The following is a 22427-nucleotide window of genomic DNA, read 5'->3' as shown; positions in this document are numbered from 1 at the left end:
ATTGATACAATAGTTAATTAATATTTTTAAAGAACATTTTTAAATATAACAAAATTAATTAAAATATTTAGAAAAATAGTAAGATTTTAGATTCTTTCCATAACAGATAATATAGACTATTATTTGTATTTATTAATGACATTAGTAGGTGCTTCTGGAACCGAACATTGTGTTGAAAATCTTTTGGTTTACCCGATCAATCTTATGTCTAGCTTTTTATCCTATTAGTATATATTTTCATGACCAATCACAACTTTTCTTTTCCTAATTACTCCTACACGAATACATCTAAGTAAGAGCTCAAATAAGCATCATTTACTCTATCTTCTGTTTGTTTGGTTCAAGTGGGATTTAAGGTATCCGCGTTACTAGGTCGAGAGCTAATTCAACAAATGAAATACAAACTAATTTTTGTCTTTTGTTTGTTACACAACACTAAATGTACATCTCCTTTGTTTTTCTTGCTTCGGTTCTTTTAGAAGCATATTAGTGTTTAACAGTGTCTTTTCATTAATAAAATTTGAAGTGTGTTATATTTTGTAATTTTCTTGTTTTTTTAATTCATACAACGTATAAATTTAAAAGTAGAAACTAATTATCTCTCAATTTTTTTTAAGGCTTTAATGCCACACGCTATACCAAATTTTCACATGAGTTAACCACTATTTAAAGGAAAAAGACGTGCAAAAATGCATTTTATCATATCGATAACTTGTCTAATTATCGTGTGATTTTCATTTGATTTTTCGTATTTTGTTAATTTTGTTATTTCTATTTGATTATCATGGTTGGTAAATTTTGCAACTATGTATCTTTTAATTTATGGTTGGTATTAGAAATCTTGCCTCTTAAACTATGAGTATCAATAATATGAGATTGTTGTGTGATATCCAATAAATAAGTACTATATTTTAATAGATTGTTAAGTGATACCCAACGAGTTGTACTTTATTATAACAATTAGACATAATGACCATTAAACTTGTAATAACTAAGTATAAGGTATCAATTATATACAAGATAATATGTTATCAATAAATATGAAGTAAACTTGTTGGGGAAAAAACACCTCAAATATTTCATCTTCAACATTAACTCCACTTTGTTAATATGTCCCATCAACAATTCAAGGTTGTAAAATTCTAAAATATAATTATTTTCTTTTCCTTTCTAAACAAATATGTTCCCTTCAAATAATTAATTAACTTTCATATAATTAATTTTCCACAACTTTACTCAAATCTCAATCACATCAAATTAAATTAAATTCTCAACAAACACCCCAAATTCAAATCCTCTAATTAATTAAATATTCATCCAACAAATATTTAATTAATTCAAATGCCCACAAAATCAAATAAACGCTCAATAAATTAAACATAATTAAACAAAACTAAGATAACTATCTCTACAAATTATCTTAAACTTTTGTAGTATTACAATCTTTCCTCTTTAAGAAACTTTCGTCCTCGAAAGTTCTAATTCTCGAACAATTCAGGATAATGGATCTCATGTCATAATTAATAACATTATCCACCAAATTTCAAAATCTTTAATTAAATATACATACCCATTATATACATATATTTAATTACTTCAACACATTATACCAAATAAATTCCATAACTTCTAATTTTAAATAAATTCCTTAACTTTCAATATCAATTAATGTAACACTCATGACAAGTTTCTTAAAATGTTAGGATGTTACAAAGATACTAAATCTTTAGGGGTCATTTCAGGCGCAGGTTCAGAATCAAATGTCTAAAAACTAAATGAGTGTAAGCTTATTTGATGAGATTCTGATGGTTGAAAATTACAGATGCCTATGTTTCGGGTGCAGGAATTGGTAATTTGTTTTTGTTTTTTTTGTCAATGGTACGATCTAAATTTATTATGTATAAAATATTTAATTTATTTATTTTAATATTTTGTACATATAATTCAATTTCATGACTTATTGATTTTCACGACAATAATGTAAAAACAAAAAAGTCTAACATTCAATAACAATAATTTTGATTATAGTTGCATTAACATGAATGGTCTAATTAAGATTATTGCAAACTATTTACAAAATATAACAAGTTATGTAATCTGATGAAGTTTACAAAAGTTTCAGTTAAGCAAAAAATTAAAAAATGTCTAATAGCTAGGTTTCAAATTAAGCATGGCAAAAGGGTCATGCAAAATCAAAAGTCAAATAAAGTTACATTTAGTGATAGTTATGGTTGTTTTTCTATGATACACATGCTATGTAATAGCTATCCAGTGGACTGTGTCGAGTTATTCAGAGTAACACCCGCCAGTAACAGAGGACACTTTTGTAAGTTTATGAAAACTTTATGTTTTGTTATACTTTCAATTCTGTTTTTAAGTCTGATCATCTCTCAAACTTACAAGCTTCTATTGTGTAGAATCAAATGGTGGAACTTCAGTTTCATCCAGTCCCAGAAGGTTCTCAACCACTAACTAAGGACGAGATATACAAGACAGTTTTGGTTAGACGACCAGGCTACTCAAAAGATCTTGGTTGGGGCCTAAACCCTAAGTCTAGGATGAGTGTTGCTTCATCTTCTTCCACCAATATGTATGACCACCAGGCACACATAGTGGAGGTTAGCGAACTAAAGACGAGCCTTGAAAATGCTAACTGAAAGATCGAAGAATGACATCTGAGGGAGGAGGAGTGAGATCGACAAATGGCAGACCATGCACGACAAATTGAGGAGATGAAAAAGGTGATCGAGGAGATGAGTCAGGCACAAAAAGGCCCGTGATCACTTGAGGTACGCACTTTTCAATATTTAATTTGTTTAATTTTTCATATGTGATATTCTAACTCTACTTTTATGTCATTTGTAGGTATGACGTTTGTAACTACAACGCACTAGAGCATTGATTTTTTAGTTTTTCTTTATTAATGTATTTGTTTTGAATTATGCAATTGTTTTTTGTTTTTTTTTTTTATATTGAACATATTTCATGTATATTGTTTTGTAATGAATCAAAATATTTTTAGTCATAATTTTACTACTACGCCGATGCTTAGCTAAATTAACTAAAACAATGACAAAATAAATAAAATAAAAAAATTAAACTCTTCCCCGACGCATGTATTTCACATCGTAGTAATCTTCTGCTTTCGCAGTAACCTTCCCCAACGTTGGTTAGGGTTTTTATTGATATGTTGCTGCATCGAAAAAGAATCTTATTTCTTGTATTGTCTCTCTAAGGTTTGACCCATTTAGTCCCCCTTGTGTGGCCCGTTCAGGCGTCTAATGTGGCATATTCAAGCATGCTTTGCTTAGTGGGGATGTAGTCCTTTTTATAGGCAAATTATGGCAGAATACTTCTATTCTTATGAACATGTCAGTGGCGAAAGCTGTCTTTGTCAAGTCACCTCAACTCCATTACAACTTTTGTCTTCTAGTGAACCTTTCTCGTGTGTTGATATGGATCTCGCCTAGGAATTGTACTCGTTATGCAAGGTCTTCTCGCGTAGTCTTCATGCGAGTTCCTCTGCGATTCACTAGCTTCTTCTTTTGTTCATATTCTGCACTAAGACACTAAAAATGGGGTGAAACAAGCATAAATGCTTATGTAGAATGTATTTATGAATACTTATGAATTTACAATATAAGCTACGCGTTTTGACACATTTACTATGCGCTTTGGTTTCATTGTTCCCTCTAAAAGGCTATAATAACTTATATTTCTACACGTTAGCACATCTAAATTTAGAATAATGCTTGTCGTCAAGCATCACTCTGTATCATGCTTGTCCCTAAGCGCAATTCCTCTTTAAAGACTCACATTCCTCCTTGGATTTCTAAACTTCTAAAAATTCGAGCTAATTTTATTCGTTATTCATAGTCTACTCTCATCAAATATTTCTCACTATGAAGACATTTCTAAGTTCAAAATGCGACAAGCTAATTAATACTAAAAATACCCTTGTTTATTCCTCACAAGAATCTTATTTTCAAATTTTAAGATAGCTAAAGTTTCCGAAGAATTTTGAATCCTTTTATTCGACAAAAGAATACTTTTTATTTACTTTTTCACTTAGGATACTTAACATTGAGTGGGAAATCATAGGAACTTTATGAATCTGTTGCTCTTCTCAACTATAACTCTTATAGCATCTTATTACTCAACTTTCTAAAACTTTTACTTTTGAAGCTTTGTTTCTTAGTTTTTGGCGAGAGGAGGCAACATTGAAGTTGTTATTTCAATTGAATAAAAGAATCACAATTTTTTTTTGAAATTTTTACACTTTTTGGCTTTGTTTTAACTTTCGTTAAAATACTTTATTTAAAACGCCTTACAAGATTTTCAAAAAGTTTCAAAAGCTTTGGCATGAACCTCACACACACCTCTAAATTTAGAGTGTAGCAATGTCCTCATTGTTAAAAATGAATGATAAGATTATTCACAATAAATTCTTACATAAAAGGTTTAAGGTAAAGCTTCCTGGCCTAGTAAACATTAGAAAAGTTTTCTAAGTAAGTTTTCTTAACAAGTTAAACACTTAAATAACAAATAAAACTTTATTTCACATGGTTCATTTCAATGAAGTTATCATTGAAACACAAAGAAAAATTAAAGTGCTTAAATGCAAAGAGCCAAATTTTAAACAGGAAAGATTGAACGCTTAATAACTGTATAAAAAACTGTATTTGTATTGAAAATGACATAAGTACAAAGAATACAAATTAAATAAGTAAAAATTAAATTTACAAAAGAAGAAATTTAAACTACAGAACATCCCCATCTTAAGGCTGCAACGATAGTGGTCAACAAGGTTGTTGATTCATTCTCGCTTGGGTCGTAGGATCAAATCGCGTAAGGGGTCTTATAATGTTCCATGGAATATGAGGTATTGGGATGGTGCTACACACTAATAGGTGTTGATATCTCAATAAAGTTGTAAATTATATGTCAAACTATAAGAGCTAATATTTTTACTTTAATGAAAAACAATGTCTTTTGGGGAAGGAGTATGCTATTGAGGCATGTTTAAATTAAACCTTGAAATTAATGAAGTCAAATCTTCTTTGAATATGTTGTGTTATTTTAATAATTGGCATGCTAGACTCTGTCATGTTAATAAACGACTAATAAATAACATGAGTCGATTAGAAATTACTTCTAAGTTATCCATGAATGAATTAGAAATGAAAATTTTGTAGTTAGGGCAAAATAACTAAAACTTCGCATAAATCTGCACTTAGGGAATCTGGGCCTCTAGACTTAATTCATTCTAATCTATGTGAATTTGATGGCATCATGACTGGGGGTTGTAAGAGATATTTTATTACTTTCATAAATGATGGTTATGACTTTACTTTTATTTACTTACTGAAAAATAAGAGTGATGCTTTCAAATTTTTTGTATGTGAAATAGAGAATCAACATGATAGAAAGGTGAAAAGACTTCATAGTGATAGGAAAACGAAGTATGACTCAGACAATTTCAACGTTTTCTATAACTCACATGGAACAATACACGAAAAGACCGTCCCTTACTCTTATGAGATGAACAGTAAAGCCAAGAGAAAAAAATAGGACTCTAGCCAAGCTAGTAGTTGCCATTTTACTCAACTCAGAAGCTACATTTTATTAGTGGGGTGAAATTATCCTTATCGTGTGTTATGTCATTAATAGAATTTCAAATCTTAAAAAACCTACTTCATAATATGAAATCCTTAAAAATAATAGACCAAACTTATTTTATTTGGAGGTGACTTGCTTTTGTTAGAATTCTAGACCCAAAAGAAGAAAACTTGCTTGTAGAGCCTATGAATGTGTCTTTAAAGGTTATGCCTTAAATATTAAAGCCTATAGGTTCTTTTTGACCTAGTAAACCAAGTATTCATGGAATCAAATGACGCAGACTTCTCTGAGAATAGATTTATCTTTAAATCAAGGAATAGGGAGAGTTCGGGGTCTAGTAGCTTAACTTTAGATAGAAATCCTATCCGAACTGAAGAAGTTGACCCAAAATTTAGAAGAAGCAAAAGAACTAGAACTATGAAGGACATTGGGGATGACTTCCAAACCTGTAATGTAGAGAAAGACCCATAAGACTTGAAAAAATGTTGTACTTTGTAGACGCAAACTTATGACAAGAAGCTATAAATGATGAGATGAGCTCTCTTGAGTCTAATAGGATTTGACACCTAGTAGACCTACCTTTGAGTTGTAAAACTATAGGTTGTAAGTAGATCTAAAAAAGAAACTCAAATTTAATAGAACAATAGAGAAGTTTAAAGCTAGGCTAGTAGCCAAAGGTTTTAGACAAAGAGAAAACACACACTTCTTTGACACCTTATCCCTCTCACTAGGGTAACCTCAATCCATGAGGGATTATTGATGAAATTTGTTTTAAAAAAAAAGAAAAAGAAAAAGGGGTTATGATAGCTTGAAAAAAAGAAATAAGAAATAAAATATATTTTCAATTATGAAATTTATTAATTTTCTTGGTAAAAATAAAAATATCGATTCCATTTATGTTCTTAATTAATTATTTATTTTTTGACCAAGAAAGGTGTTGGTTTAGGTGATCAGTTTATGTGAAAAAATGGTTGTATTTTTTGTGGATGTTTTATCTTGGGGATGTTGTGATAACATTAGAAGTGCTAGCACAAACAAGGTTAGAGCCACGAAACGTCTTAAAGAGAGTGAGCTCCGTGAATCAATCGACTAACAAGTTGTTATTTTGCAGAGTTCTAATTTAGTGAAAGTCCAGTTTCTGTTTCCATTTATTGACGGTTGGAGAATTCTAGCGACACCGCCTTACTAATACAATTAGCATATGACCATGAATCAAATATTTCTCATCTGAATTTTTTTGGATGTGCAATATATGTTTCAAGTTCTCCACCATAACATACTATGATGGATCCTCAAAGAAGACTATGAATATATGTTGGATTTGATTCCTCATCAATTTTTAAGTATGTTGATCCCTTGACAACTGTGTATTTACTGCACGATTTGTTGATTGTCATTTTAATGAGAAAATTTTCAACATTAGATGGAGAAATTCAAAAGTTGGAAAAAAAATTACATGGAATAAATCATTATTTTCTCATTTAGATCCCCGTACCAAAACAATATAAACTTGAAGTTCAGAAAATGGTTCAATTGCAAAGTTTAATAAATCAACCACCAGATATATTTCTTGATGCAAAGTAAGTAACCAAGTCACATATAACAATCATAATTGTCCCATAAAAATTGAAATCTCAACACAACAAGTTATCATTAATGAATTTGAAACACACTAGAAGCATGCACCAATGAGTTGGAAAGAGAAAAATCCTTGAAAGGGAAAAGGAGTCAATAACTAGATGGATATGGATATTCTAAAGAGAAATTTTCAAAAATAGCAAATTTAACAAAATATTTACAACCTATAGCAAATTCTATTGCTGATAGTCATTGATATGCTATTTTTTTTCCTCACAAAGATACATTTGTATATCCTACAGGTTTGACACTTTCTAGTGTTTGGACTACTAGTTCAAAACTTTACGTTTTGAAAGTGAATTTAATTATACCTTGATTTCCTTCTTTTCACAAGAACCAATATTTTCTCGTTGACATTTTTCAACAGATTTTAGTTCAACGTCCTTATTTTTAGATATAATATTAAAAGCAACATTATATGCAAAAATGTTGTCAACAACTACATTGGTTTCATTCCATCTTTTTTCTGTCATGTCATAATTGATTGAAATCTCATTGTTACCCTAAGTTGTTTTATCTTCTTACGATGAGTCAAGATTTCATTTAGAATAAGGGAATTTTTAAAAATAGCAAAATAAATTAAAATATTTACAAGTTATAGCAAAATTTTGGATTCTATCAATGATAGTCTTCTAGAAAATAATGAGGTCACAAGATATAAAGCAAGAATAGTTATATAAGGGTTTTAAAAATGGACCCTTGCAAAAATAGCAAAAAAAATTATGATAATAAGACCTATGTCACTACATTTTGTAAATTGCAAAAGCAACAAATTTAAAAACCGATAACCCTATGATTACCGTTTGATAGCCTTCCGATAGCCCTATGATTATCATCTGATATCACTAATTTTGTCATATTTGTAATATGCAAAAAATATTAGGTGTCATGCGTTGTTTTTTCTAAATGTTTTGTCATTTGATGTAATTTTCCTTTTAAAAAAAAGACTTGGAATTGATTATGAAGAGATATATTATGTGGTAGTAGATGTAATCACCTCAAGATTTTTAATTGATTGTGCATGAAAATCTAGATGCATTTTATGGATATAGCCATAACATATTTATATGGATCTATTGATTATGATATTTATATAAAAAAAAATCCAAAAGTATTTAAAATACCCAAAACATTTAAATCAAATTCTTGAGAATTGTATTCAATAAAGCAACAAAGATCATTATATGATTGAAACAATCAAAATGAATATGGTATTGTTGCCTAAGTGAATATTTGTTGAAAGAATGATATTAATATAATCCAATATGTCCATGCATTTTAATAAAGAAATAACAATAATTATTTGCTATTATATTTATATATGTTAATGATTTAAATATAATTAAAACTGTTGAAAAGATTTTAAAGGTAATAAAATATCTTAAGAAAGAATTTGAAATGAAGGATCTTGATGAAAGGAAATTGTGCCTAGGCTTGCAAATTGAGCGTTTAACAGATGATATATTTGTTCAACAATTTACTTATATTGAAAATTTTTTAAAAGATTTTATATGGATAAAGCACATATCCATTGAACATTCCAATGTAAATTCGTTCACTAGTTGTGAAAGAGATGATATATTTAAACTTCAAAATGATAATGAAGAACTTCTAAGTCCAAAAGTATCATATCTTAATCCAATTGTTGTACTTATATATCTTGTTAATAATTCAAGACCAGATATTGGATTTTCATTAAATTTATTAGCTAAGTTTAGTTCCTCTCCAACAAAAATGCGACATTGGAATGAAATGAAGCATACACTCCGTTATCATCAATGAACGATCGATATGAGCTTGTTTTATTGAAATAAATCACTATTTGATTTATTGAAATAAAGAATTCTATATATTTCTTTGATCGCACCGGGACGAACTATTATATCATAACAATTAGTGAAACAAGCATAACAACCACTTTCTCAAATCATGCTCAAGTTCTTGCAACACACGAGGCAAGTCGAGAATGTGTGTATGACTAAGATAACCGACTCAACACATTCATGGAATATGCAGCTTGACTTTAGGTAAAAATCTTCCAACGATACTATACAAAGACAATATAACTTGTATAACACATAAATTAAAGGAGGATATATTAATGGAGATAAAATAAAGCATATTTGTTCAAATATTTTCTACACTGATGATCTTGAACAAAATAGTGACTTCACAATACAACAAATTTGTTTGAAAGTTACCTGACATACTTATTTACAAAATCATTACCTATCGCAACCTTAAAATAATTGGTGCACAACATTAGAATGTGGCGATTCAGAGATCTCAACTAATGTTTTCATAGGGGAGGAGTAAATTATATTTTTGTAAGTATATAAATTAGATGAAATATATACTTTTTTCTTTTCACCACGAATTTTTGTCATTAAGTTTTTTCCTAGTAAGGTTTTAACGACGCATAATTCATTTATGTAATGAGCATCTAGAAGGAGTATTATAAATATTATTAAATAATTACCCATTATGCTTAGTGTCAAAACCATGTGTCACTCCATCTATGTTGCCATGTGTCTCGAAAATACTAACTCTTAATATCCAAATAAGCGCACCACCTACTTGCCAAAATCTTTATAAATAGTCGTGAAAATTCTATAAATCTGAGAGAAAGTGGATGGTTTTGGAAGAATTTTTCTATTTTTCTATTATTCTATTTTCACTGCTTCTTATTTTATATTTTATTTTTATATATACATGTTATTTCAATAATATATTTTCTCTATATTCATGTTTGCTAGTTGTGCTTCATTTTCCAACAACAACAATAATTTTAAGCTTGTATAATAAAGTTAGTATAATAAAGTATGTTTTTAGTATTTTCATTTCCTACAAAAATCATAAGTATAATAAAATTTGTTTTTAGTAATTTTATTTTTTAAAATTTCTTTTCATTTTAAAATTCCAAAAATAAATAGTACATCTTAAAAGAAATTTGTGAGTAGAGTCCGATCAACAAAAACAACAACTATTTTTCAAACTTTCTCGGCTTAACCCTTCCATCTTTGAACAATAAAATAAAACTAATGAACTTAAATGAACAAAATAGTTAAAATCAATATTTTAGAAATATAGTAAAATTTTAGTGATAAATATTAATTGATATCTATTAGTCTCTGTCAATAATAGATGATAATAAGTCATTAAAATTTATAACGAATAGATAAGGTTGTTTTACTATATTTATAAACATTTTAGTTTATTTTATTATATTTAAAAATAATCCAAAAATTCTAGTGTTAGGGTTTTAAAATTTAATTCCATCAAGTTTTACACATGAATAAACAAATGAAAAGTTGTTTTCCTTTGTTTATCTCATCTCAAATTTAGTGTATAAATGCAAATATATGAAAATACATCTTTAGACAATGAATAGAGAGTAAAAATTGCAATACTATTTGAAGTTAAAATAAAAAAATTTACCCTAAATAGTAAAAACTAAAACATAAATTGAATATTGAACCACAAGCTCACAAGATTCACGTGAAGATAGGAGAATGTGAGCCAATAGGAGTCTGCCATGTACACGTTTTTTGATTTTCATACCTTTTGTCATTTAATAACTCCCAACTCTCTACCGTCTTTATCCATCCTTCTCATTTCAGATTCCTTCTAATCTTAATATATATATATACAAACAACAAATCAATTTTAAAGAAAATTTTAAAAGTAAAAAATAAATAATTAAGTTTTTTAGAAAAAAATTTAAAAATATCTTTATTGTTAAAATTTTGTTTAAAAAATAGATCTCGGATATTGAAAAAGTTTCGTAAATTACCGTTGAGCTAGCTTAAAAATTCACGACCAAAATAAAAACCTAAATTTTAGTTAAAATCACAGTCTTGATTTTATTTGACTATTAATCCAACAAAGTGACTGATTACGAACACAATCAATCTCTATAGTTATTGTTGTAATTAACATAAATTTAATTGTCAAATACAAAATGAATTTGGCTATTAATATTAATAAATGATAGTTTGATACATCTATTGATATGATATTGTTTTTGTTTGACTAATTATTGTTTTAGTATGTTTTAAAGAATTTTTTTATTTATTTTGAAACTTTGTTAAATTTTGTGGAATTTTATGCTTTACCAAAGGTTTAAAATATAGAATTTCATGCTCTAATTAACCAAGTCTTAAATTTATAAAAAATTCGATTTCGATTGATATTTCTAAATAAAAAAATAAAAAATAAAATTATTAAATAGATATTATATTATTTTCAAATAAGTAAACATGTCTATTGTTTATATTATATTTATATTAGTGTCATTTTTATGTTTATTTTTTGTGATTATAAACTTTTTAAGATGTAATGGAAATATCAATTCATATCGACGTATGGATAAAAATTTAAAACTGTGGTTTTAAATTAAATTTTTTATTTTTATTTTGGGTGCTACGAAATTTAGAGTGAAAATTGGATTAATGAGGGTATTTTTTAAAAAAACTTTAAGATGAATTTTTAAACAAAATTTTAATGATTTTCATCTAAAACTAACGGTAAGTGTGTTTTAAAACCCTTTTGAAAGTTTAAAGACATTTTTGAAACTTTTGAAAGTTTACGAGTATTTTTGACACAAGCCACAAAGTTTAGGGACATTTTATTTTTATATAATTTTGTCTAAATAATTACAAGATTGAAAATTAAGAGACTAAATTGGTTACTTTATGAAAGGATAGAGACCAAAATATAGAAATAGAAATTTTGATTTATTTTAGGGGTGTTTGCAAAAAAAAAAAAAAAGCAAAAAGATTTACGATAATAAATACGGTGTCACTACATTTTCTAAATTAGGCAGAGATAAGTTTATCTTCCACTTAAACCTTTAAGTACAACTACATTCAAAAGCTCAATGTTTTGTAGATCATATATAGTATTCAAATTCACGACTCCTATTACGTGAAGTTGAAGTGTATTTTTCTTTTCCGATCACTTTAAATTAAATGATTATTTGTTTGAAGCTATACTAAAGAAAATGACGGAATGTAAAGTGTAGAGTGGGGGTCTTTACCCAACAGCAAACCATGTGGTTTGCATCAAAGTGCATGATTAAAAACATTGATAGGCTAACAACATTTATGTGATCTTCTATTCCAAAACTTGCCTTTAATCACCAAATTCCATATAAATTTATTGCTTTTAGATTTTATTCCAACACTAGAGCTATTTTTTTTTTACAACAGAAAGGCTATAATACCACATACAATTTGGTGTGCTAAACAAAATAACTTTAGTCATAGACATGTTAGAATAGAAATACAGAAAAGTTAAAAGAGTATTTATTGGCAGAAAAAGAAGAAAAGAAAAAAAAAGAAAAAGAAAGAGAACAACTTTAGGTTCATGCATGTTTAAGAGAGCAAAGGTGTTAAAAGTCAAATAAGAAAAGAAAAGGTTGAAATATTAGTGATGCATTTTTTAGAAATCTCTAATTTAGTCATTCCAAATTCATGGTCAAATAATAATAAATTAAAAAAAAATACACTATATAAAATGTTTTTTAAAAAAATTTATAGCAAAAATGTTAATAAATAATAAAAAAACGAAAATATGTTTTAAATGACTAAAAATTGTTGAAAATATTTACAAATATATCAAACATTTACTTTTTATTGGTGATAGATCTAAATAGACATTTTTCACTTTAGTGATAGACACTGATATACGTCTATTTGAGTTGATATTGATAGAAATCTATCTTGGTCTATCACTGTACATATTAATTTTTTTTTGCTATATTTATAAATGTTATCAATAATTTTATTATATTTAAAACAACCAACTTTAGGCAACCGTAAGCTAGTAATAAAAACTAATATAAAGTATTTATTGTTAGTATAGAAAGTAGAAAGTATAGTTGAAATATACATAAAATAAGAAAGTATTTTAAGACAATAAAAAGAAAAAGACAAGTTAGAAGAGGAGCATGTTTAAAGCAAAGAATACAAAAATATCTCTTTGGACCCTAGGTTTCAAATCTAATTTTGATTTGATCACTAAATTTCAAATTATACACTTGGATCGAATTTAGACTTCTGCCCCAAAAACTAGATCAAAATTTTATCATAATTACTCTTAATTAACGTGTAATAACCTATATATTACTAAATTAAGGTTTTAAGGAAGTTAACCTTTGTAGCTCTGATTTCTTGAAAATCTTCATGCTTACTTGATCTGAACCACTACTAGAGTTGATCTACTATCTTCAGATTTTGAACCTAGTTGTGAAACACGATAAATGAAGGAGCTAGGAGAGAGAAATATATGAAAAATAAGAAAAGTGGATTTCTTGTGAGATTGGACTTTAGGGCTTGAGAGAAATTATTTTATATTTAAATTCAACAACCCTAATTCATTTAAAAATTTGAAAGTTCTTTGCATGAAAATGAAAGTCCATATTTATAATGAAATCTCATGCAAGGGCTTGACCCAACGACACATAATCCACTTTCTCTAGCGGGCTTTTTGTTTTCATCAAACGACAATACCTAGCCCGCTAGAGTTATTGGGATTTTCCAACTAAATGTTGGATTTTCTGACTAACTTTGGTCAAAGGGCAAAATGGTCATTCCTCACCTAATTTGAACAATTTGAATCATTCCATTATACCGTTCCATGTGAGTTAGTAGGAGAATCTAATGGATATGTAGATCATGGGCTCCAACAATCTATGATTAACTGACTAAACTCTTTTAGAACGAGCTAATCAACATTCGTTAACTAACAGATTGTTCCACCAAAGTTTCATAATTTCACTCATCTCACTATAAATATATTTGTCTCCATCTGAAATAACCATGATTAGTAAGTTAATCATTCATAGATTGTTTGCAATCTTGATTGGGTCAAAATTATCGTTTTATTTTCGAGATTACATTTTGCTCCTTATGTTCTAGCGATCCATTAATGAACAATTGATTTAAGGTCCAACTTATAAACTTAATTCCTCTCGAGTCAATGAGAGGATGAGGTTTCTTGTTCAAGACCTGAATTTAGTCCTGAAGAGAACAACCTATCTACTAACCTTGAAGTGGGTAGGAGTGAATTTCGTCTTGTACCCTATGTCCCTAGCTATCCACTCGGTCTTACCCCTGAAATGAGAGGTCTGTTGGGCCAGCCCTGTTAAGCTACCCTCATCTATGCAAATATAAGGATAATTTTGTGTGAACAAGAGTTCATAGTTAGCTCAGGATTAAAATCAAGTTACCTAAGTCATTATAATAGAAATAATCATGACATTTTAGTATTGGATCTCTTCCTGCCATCAACAGTAGTAATCATTCCGACATGGGCAAACTCCACTTGGAAAAGACTATAAATAATGGAATTTCAGTCATTTTGAGGTTATTCTTCTGGCGATAAGTTTCCCTTAGAATAAAATTTTGAAGAGTTGTGAAACCTTAAGGAATCAAGATCAACCAAAACATGACAAGGGTCTGAAAGCAGTACAAAAGGGGAATTTGAGTTGGAAGGCTAAACGCAAAAGCTAGCGGCTTATGATTATGAGTGGTTATTCTTCGTAAATAGAATTTTGAAAGTTTGGCTTGATCAATGAATCTGTAAATGTGCTTCTTTAAAAGATTAGGATTATATGTCTTTTCCCTTATGTTTTATAATCCCAAAATGCAAAATCTTGGTAGTGTAGAAACAAAATGATCATACCATGCATGAGAAATGACAACTAAATAATTTAAAAGATGCATATGGTGATAACCCATACAAATAAAAGATTGTCTTTGTAAATGATCTTCTTGAAGAAAATATGTTGAAGGTATCTCTTTGAATATGTGATATGCCTAAAGCATTGTATGTACATATATAAATATGTGTGTGCATATATTCTGGTACTCTTATGGTTGCTTGTACGGGAGAAATGATTGAGTCTTAAGGATATACACAAACCTAGTAAAACTAAAATAGAATGACTTTTGCCCTATGTGTTATGATGGTCCATTCTTGCTGTGTGAACTGATATGAGATTGCAAAAGACCCGTATTAGGTAGAAAAATTGATAAATGTGTGCTTAAGGTGTTGAGTTTAGTTCGCATAGAAGGTGATATATTGTAAAATTGTTATATTTGTGCAATTATTTGGTTTAGTTATTAATTTCAAATATATATCATGTTTGTATCAAATATAATTATAACAATTGTAGATGTTTAGTAATTTACATAATAGTAAGATATATATTTTATGTACTTTCTCATATATACACTTATATATTTAATTGTTTCGCATATATATACCTCATATTATTTAATAAACAACTATAATAATATTCTATATAAAATTCGGTATACTCTGAAGACCCAATTAATCTAATTCATTAATATATAGTGTAATAAAATTAGTTGTTAATGATTACAATATATTCGTTTCAAATAAAATTAGTTGTTAATGATTATAATATATTCGTTTCACATACGGTATATATCAAGTTTTTTGTATGGTAACGTATGTTGAATTTGTAGTTTTAGACTGACTTCAACGAATAATATGAAAAATATAATATGTTAATTTAGAAACAAAACTTTAAATATGGAATAGTACTTTCCTATGAATATAATATATCCACCTATAATTCAATGAAAAAATTATGAACAATATACTAGTCTATTTAAAAAGCAGAACTTTATGAATTGTTGTGCAATTCTTGAAACAACATTTATTCATGGACTAAAATATACTCCAAACGTTAGTCATACTTGAAATATATATATTAGGGGTGTAAGAATAACCTGAATAACTCAACAATCCGGACTACCTAGCTCATATTAATTATATGGTTGAAAAATTTTGAATTTGTTCAGATTGAATTGGTTTCGAGTTGGAGGGTTGAAAAATTGAGTTCAACCCAACCCAACCCGAATTAATATAATATATATATATATATATATATAATAAAATATAAATAATTAGGTGGTTAACTTTTGTTTTTCTTCTCGCACCGTTCTCCTCCTCTCTTTAATTCTCACATCTCAGTTTCTCTTCGTCCCACGCCTTCGTCTCCACCTCTTCTCAGTTCCGTGTTGCGTCATCTCCTTCTCGTGGTTCGTCTCCCTCTATCTCCCTCTGATTCTCCTTTCGATTTCGATGGCCATCCTAACCGGTTTATCATCTTTCTGATTTCATTTTATTTCTGATTCCGTCTCCTCGTGGTTTCCTTCTTTTTATGGGAAATGTGCATATATTGGGGGAAGGGTAGAGAATCATTTGTTTATATATGTTCTACCATTTTCATTTCTTTAATCTAAAAATTCACTCCTATTAGAGGCTTTTAATTCATCCTTAATAGAGGAATAGTTCTGGGTTTACTTTTCACCTTTCCTTTTGGGCATGCCTGTGATCCTATGCGTGTGTAAGGCTTTTCACTTTTCTTATTTTGGTTTTTTCTTATGCTTTGTCTGTGTAGATATACTATAGGATGGGTTGGAAACTTAATTTGGACTATCGGGTTGCTAACCCAACCAACCCAAAAATATGGGTTGGCCAACCAAACTCAAGTCATTTAGGTGTTATACTCATTATATAATGAACAAACATGTAAATCTTACTGTAAAAAATTCAAAAGTGGTCTTATTTATTATTATTATTTTCATTGTCATGTTTTTAAAGAAAAACGATCTTAATCAATTCATTAATAAGCAACCCTTACGATAAAATGTTTACTTCCGGAGATCCCTATTTTGTTATTATTATTTTTGTTTCGGGATGTAATCTTGCCTCACAATCTAACATCAAAGCTGAATATGGTAGCCACCTTTGGTAGTTTTGATTGTTATAAATATTCTTGTTTACAAAGAATTTAATAACTATCTAAACCTCTCATTTTGGTGTGTGACAACAGCAAGTGCTAATTACATTTTGCACTTCAAATAAATGTGGAACTTCAAAGAAATTGATTGCGCAACAATCTGCCAAACTAATATTATTAGCTTCAGGGGGCAGGGCATTAAGATAGCCCATTGCTAATTACTTTTCTTTTCTGTTTCATCTTTCATTCCATTATTTTCTTAAACCTCATCAAACAACCTAACCTTCCAACATGCCCATAATTACAAGTTACCATGCATTATATCTAAAGGGTCTCAATTGAGATTATACCCACATAATTTTTCAATTTAACGTGAATGGTGGCATCAAAAGTTTAACAGTCTATGGTATCAAGTAATATCAACCTTCAAAATAATAAAATAAAGAATTTAGGTCAGCAAATAAACATTTCATAATAATGCAAGTATAGCGACCACCATTGATGCTCTGCATGCATGTCTTTGCAGAAAGCCTTGATGTGAAATGAAACTTCGTCAAAATTGAAAGTAATATTCCATAATGAACATTCCAAACTTACTCAAGTTTTACATGAAAACAAAAACATCTAAACATTGGGTCCGATAGGAAGACGTAAATCAAAAATATGGATCCACCCCAAGTCAACAAAGAAATGAAACCTGACCTCTAGCTAGCTGATCAGAGGAACTGCAAGATATAATAAAATAGGTTAAAAAATACATAAACCATACTGCCAAAAATTATGAAAGCGTCCCGTTTTACAAGTATTGACAAATATACCAATGGGATAGAACATTAATTTGATTCAATTTCACGACAGAAAATGATACCAATTTGAATTGGTCGAATTTAAAACTTCAATCGTTAATCTAAATAAACCAAGGTTCTAGTACCTTTTTAACAAAGACATTGAGAATGATTGCTTGAAAGTAACAAATAAATTTAGAAATCCTGGCAGGAAACAAAACCCTAGTTCATGGATGAACACTGGTCAAAGAATGACAATTTGGAAAGTCTTGATTGATGACGTTGAAAAATATTTATTTTTAAGAAAATGAGAGGTAAGAATAAAACAATAATCAACCAAGAAAAAGCCAGGCCTACTAGGTAGAAGATTCAGACTTACATCAAGTGTCAAAGGATGAAACATTAAAAGCATAACCTAAGAAGTTTATGAAACTTTTGGTGCATGCAATGAGATGAATTTCAATTACATGATCATCATACAACATACCCAATAGATAAGTTAGACCAATAAATGAAGAAAAGAAGTCTGAAATTCATAGTCAAATCTTGTTAGTTCATGTGAAAATCACAACCATCACATTCAGCACACACAAAATCATCATCTTATGAAGTTTAACCTAAACAATCAACTAAAGACAAAGCACTATAAAAATAATAATACAACAAAAGAAAAATATATATCTGACACAATACAACTTCTCTCAATTTTGGCTTCTAGTGGCTCATATGAAATCCCCATAAACATAATCACTATGAGGGCATCTGGCAACGGACATGTAATTGAGGTGGGTGGGTAATTACCATTTTGGTAGACCAACAATTGAAGAGATTTATTGCCTTGTTATTCGTGTTATTTCATATTTCTTACCTTATTGTTTGTGCTAACTTATATTTCACAGCTCGTTATTTGCACCAACTCCCCTAAATACTCTCCCCATAACAATTACCAACTCAACTTCCAAAAACTAACTACAACCATTTTATCGACATGAGTGTTCTATATCAAAAGAAGTAGTTAGAACCAGGGTTCCAAAAGTACTTGCAGACATCTGATATGTAAATCGTGTAAACCAAAATCTGTGAATTGGTCCAAATGTAAAACTAAAAGTTGCATTGAGGACAAGAAATAAAGGCATAAGCCAAAAACACTAACATAAGAATGACATTTTGTGAACGACCAAACCATTAATGAAAAAGAATGTTAGATAAGAATATGGAAGTTAAAACACGGAAGGAAAATATGGATTGAAACAAACACTTTTCTTTGAAACACAAAACAACCCAGTACCGTAGCTCTGAAAAAACACTGTACTGTGGTAAGAAAAATAAACATGTCTCTCAGACTTCAGATTGCCATCAAACTCTAATTAGAGATTGAAGAAACAAAACAATCCAACATAATCATTCTCAAATCAACAGACAATAAGATAGAAAGCAGCACCCAAGAACAGAAAAGCACAAAGATAATTGCAAATGAAATGCTAATTGATATGCATGTTTTACATCACAAGACCATTAAGTAAAGATAAAAAAACAAGAATTGAATATCAGAAAAGAAAACTAACAAAGTCCGTGCCATATCAAGTGTACTGCAGTTATTATAACCACACGATTGAGATGAACAGAATGGATGATTTGTCTAAAGGGAAATGGCAACTAACAATTTCTAAAACTAAAGGGTGGAGAAGGGTAGTGTACCTCATATATTGCTGGGATACATAAATACCCTAATTTTGTCACCCTGCAAAAGTTTCCAACAATTCAATCAGAAAACATATCCCAATTCACCCCAAGTAAACAGATAGTAAGAAACATCTAGTCATTCCACTTTACCATGGATTTTGGGGGCAAGTTTGACTTGAACTTAGCTCGAACAATGCCACTGTTACCATGAGGCCTGGAAACCTTGCCCCAAATGCATCGGTAGTGAGTTCCATTTTGCTTCACTTTGGCCTTGTAAATGTATGCCAAGCGCTTTCCAGCATACCACGCGACCTCTTCCCTGGTGTTCACTCCTTCAATTTGAATCAGGGATGTTCTTGGATACTGATTAGATTTCGACCTAAACATCAATTCCAAATTCTCAGCTCCCGCATGAACTATATTCTTCAGTAATTTATTACAAAATCTACCGCATATTTCAATTTCGGTTTTATCTATTTTCTCAGCGTCGAAATAAACTTAAAATGTACCCCTTTTCATAATTTTCTGTTTTCCTAACTATAACCCAGATAGGTAGTCTTCATTGCAAAAAAAAAAAAAAAAAAAAAAAAACCCAATATTCCATTATTAAAGGAAACCAATTACCTCTTGTATCCAAGAACCGTTCCTCTGACGTAGAGTCTGAAACAGACACAATACATTAGCAGATCCATAAAAAAAGAATTATGTAAATAAAATAAAATAATGGTTGATTTAGGGTTTGGAGATAGACCTGATTCGTTCTCCCTGCCTTCCCTTCACCATGGCTGTCGCAGTCTAGGGTTTTGAAAAACGACTATTTCGAACAAAGAAACATAGAACTGAGATTGGAGGTCTAAGTGAAAACAATATGTAGAAGGGAAAAACAAGGAAATGTTAGAGGAATAATCACCTTAGACTTGGAGGTTGAAGTGAGGAAGATGGAGCTGCGGTTCAAAGAAGAAGGTGGCTGATATTAGAAGAGGAAGCTTTTATAATGGGGATTTGAGGGTCAAGGTGATTTAGAGCACTTCTAGGGTTTCTCTCTCTGTTAGGTTAACTTCGTTGTTTTCAATATTCTCTTTGAAAATAGTTTTTTTTTTCTATTTCTTTGTAAATAGTTTTAAAATTATTATAGTTTCAAAGTTAAATTGCAAATGGTTAGAAATATATATATATTTAGTACATTAAATAATCCTTCAAAAAGTTAGAGGTCAATTTTTATTATTTTATAATACACTTTAAAAGAAATTGTTGATCGAAGAAAATCGCGTTAAATTTTCACACTAATTTCGACACAGAGACTAAATCGTTACAAATTTTAAAGTAGAATAACTAAATTTTTACTTCTTAAAGTTTAAAGATTAAGGGTGCGTTTGTATTACCTATGAAACAAAATGTTTTTTTAAAAAACTTCTTTTATAAAATGAGTTTAAAATCTAAACATTTACATGTTTGGTTATCTCTTTATAAATATTTGTATGCAAAAATGTGTTTAATTTGTCATATACTAACAATTTTATACTTCAGTTAAATTACCATAAAAAACTATTAAACGTTATGAACTAATTCCATAAAGAAATACACACAATTTGAATCATTTTTTCATATATATTAGCCCACTATCATCCATGACTCAATGCATTTATGCGAAGCATTGTGAAGTCTACCAATTCCATGCAAATTGTACACATCAACCACTAGAGCCTTTTCATCCAACAATAGATTCATGGACTTTTGAAACTTGGGGACTCGACCTGGTTGGACCTATCATACCTAAGTCATCACCTGGTCACTCTTACATCCTTGCACGAACTGATTATTTTTCTAGATGGGCTAAAGCTATGCCACTAAGAGAAGCGAAAAAAGAAAACACCGTAAATTTATTCGAGCACACATCATCTATTAATATGGTATTCCTTATCGCATTGTGACTGATAACGGAAGACAATTTGCTAACACCCTAATGGACAAGTTGTGTGAGAAGTTTAACTTCAAATAGTACAAGTCTTCTATTATAATGTCACAACAAATGGATTGGCAGAGACATTCAACAAAACTCTATGCAATCTTCTATAAAAGGTGGTCTCCAAGACAAAAAGAGATTGACAAGAAAAGATTGAGGAAGCAATATGGGCCTATCGAACTACACATCGCAGTCCTACATGTATTACACCCTATTCTTCAGTTTAAGGAGTAGAAGTAGTTCTCCCACTAGAGAGAGAAATTTCATCCTTGAGAATGAAAATTTAAGAAGGGCTAACTACCAAAAGCAATGTTAAATTATGCCTTTAAGAGTTAGAAGCACTTGAAGAAAATAGACTAGAAGCTCAACAAACACCAGAATGTTATCAAGCCCGAATGTCAAAAGCTTTTGCCAAACATGTAAAGCTCCAATCATTTCAAGCTGATAATCTAGTGCTTGCAATAAGAAGACCTATCATCACGATGAGATATAAAAGAAATAAGTTCACACTTAAATGGGACAGACTCTACATCGTCAAAGAAGTTTTCACAAATGGGGCATACAAAATCATTGATCAAGATGGATTAAGAATTGGCCAAATCAATGGAAAATTTCTCTATACATTTTGTGCTTAATTTCATCATGTAAAAAAAAACTGTTTCAATTGAACTACTTTATGACTTGGTCCCTTTGTTATAAAAAATGGTACATAGGCAGCTTAAAATTTGATTTAAGTTAAGTTGCACACGAAAAAAAAAAATTATATGTTTCATTGTGATGATGTAATCTCATAGTAAAGGATATGTAAGCAATACAAAATGAAATTCAGGACAGTCACACTACCTTTTCACCAACCCACTAAGAAGGCTTAGAGTGCCCTACTATATGCTTCTTATAAGTGTCTAAAGAGGACTTAGAAATCTTGAGAAGAGCATGTGTGAATATGAACTTCTCCAAATTA

At 29.6% G+C, this 22427-nt stretch overlaps 1 protein-coding gene across 1 annotated transcript; it reads right to left on the bottom strand.

Moving 5' to 3' along the window:
- Positions 1-17482: 17482 nt before the first annotated feature.
- On the bottom strand, positions 17483-20607 carry LOC101203362 (60S ribosomal protein L35a-1). Its single transcript, XM_011655613.2, has 6 exons — positions 20414-20607; positions 20255-20317; positions 20128-20163; positions 19654-19882; positions 19519-19561; positions 17483-17760 (listed from the first exon to the last, which is right to left on the bottom strand). The coding sequence occupies exons 2-5, from the start codon at positions 20284-20286 to the stop codon at positions 19520-19522; spliced, it is 339 nt and encodes a 112-aa protein (XP_011653915.1). The 5' UTR covers positions 20287-20317; positions 20414-20607; the 3' UTR covers positions 17483-17760; position 19519.
- Between the last annotated feature and the right edge of the window lie 1820 nt (positions 20608-22427).

This window comes from Cucumis sativus, chromosome 4 (assembly GCF_000004075.3).
Source record: "Cucumis sativus cultivar 9930 chromosome 4, Cucumber_9930_V3, whole genome shotgun sequence".
NCBI lineage: Eukaryota > Viridiplantae > Streptophyta > Magnoliopsida > Cucurbitales > Cucurbitaceae > Cucumis > Cucumis sativus.
Note: the sequence above shows the minus strand (reverse complement) of the source record. Positions and strands in the feature narration are given on the sequence as shown.

Bases quoted from the DNA above. Each gene is read 5' to 3' on its own strand.
- LOC101203362 (XM_011655613.2), bottom strand. From the start codon at position 20,286: ATGGTGAAGGGAAGGCAGGGAGAACGAATCAG. The intron at 19,883-20,127 runs GTAATTGGTTTC...ATTGATGTTTAG, and splicing joins ACGGTTCTTGGATACAAGAG to GTCGAAATCTAATCAGTATC. The intron at 19,562-19,653 runs GTAAAGTGGAAT...AAACTTTTGCAG, and splicing joins ACTTGCCCCCAAAATCCATG to GGTGACAAAATTAGGGTATT.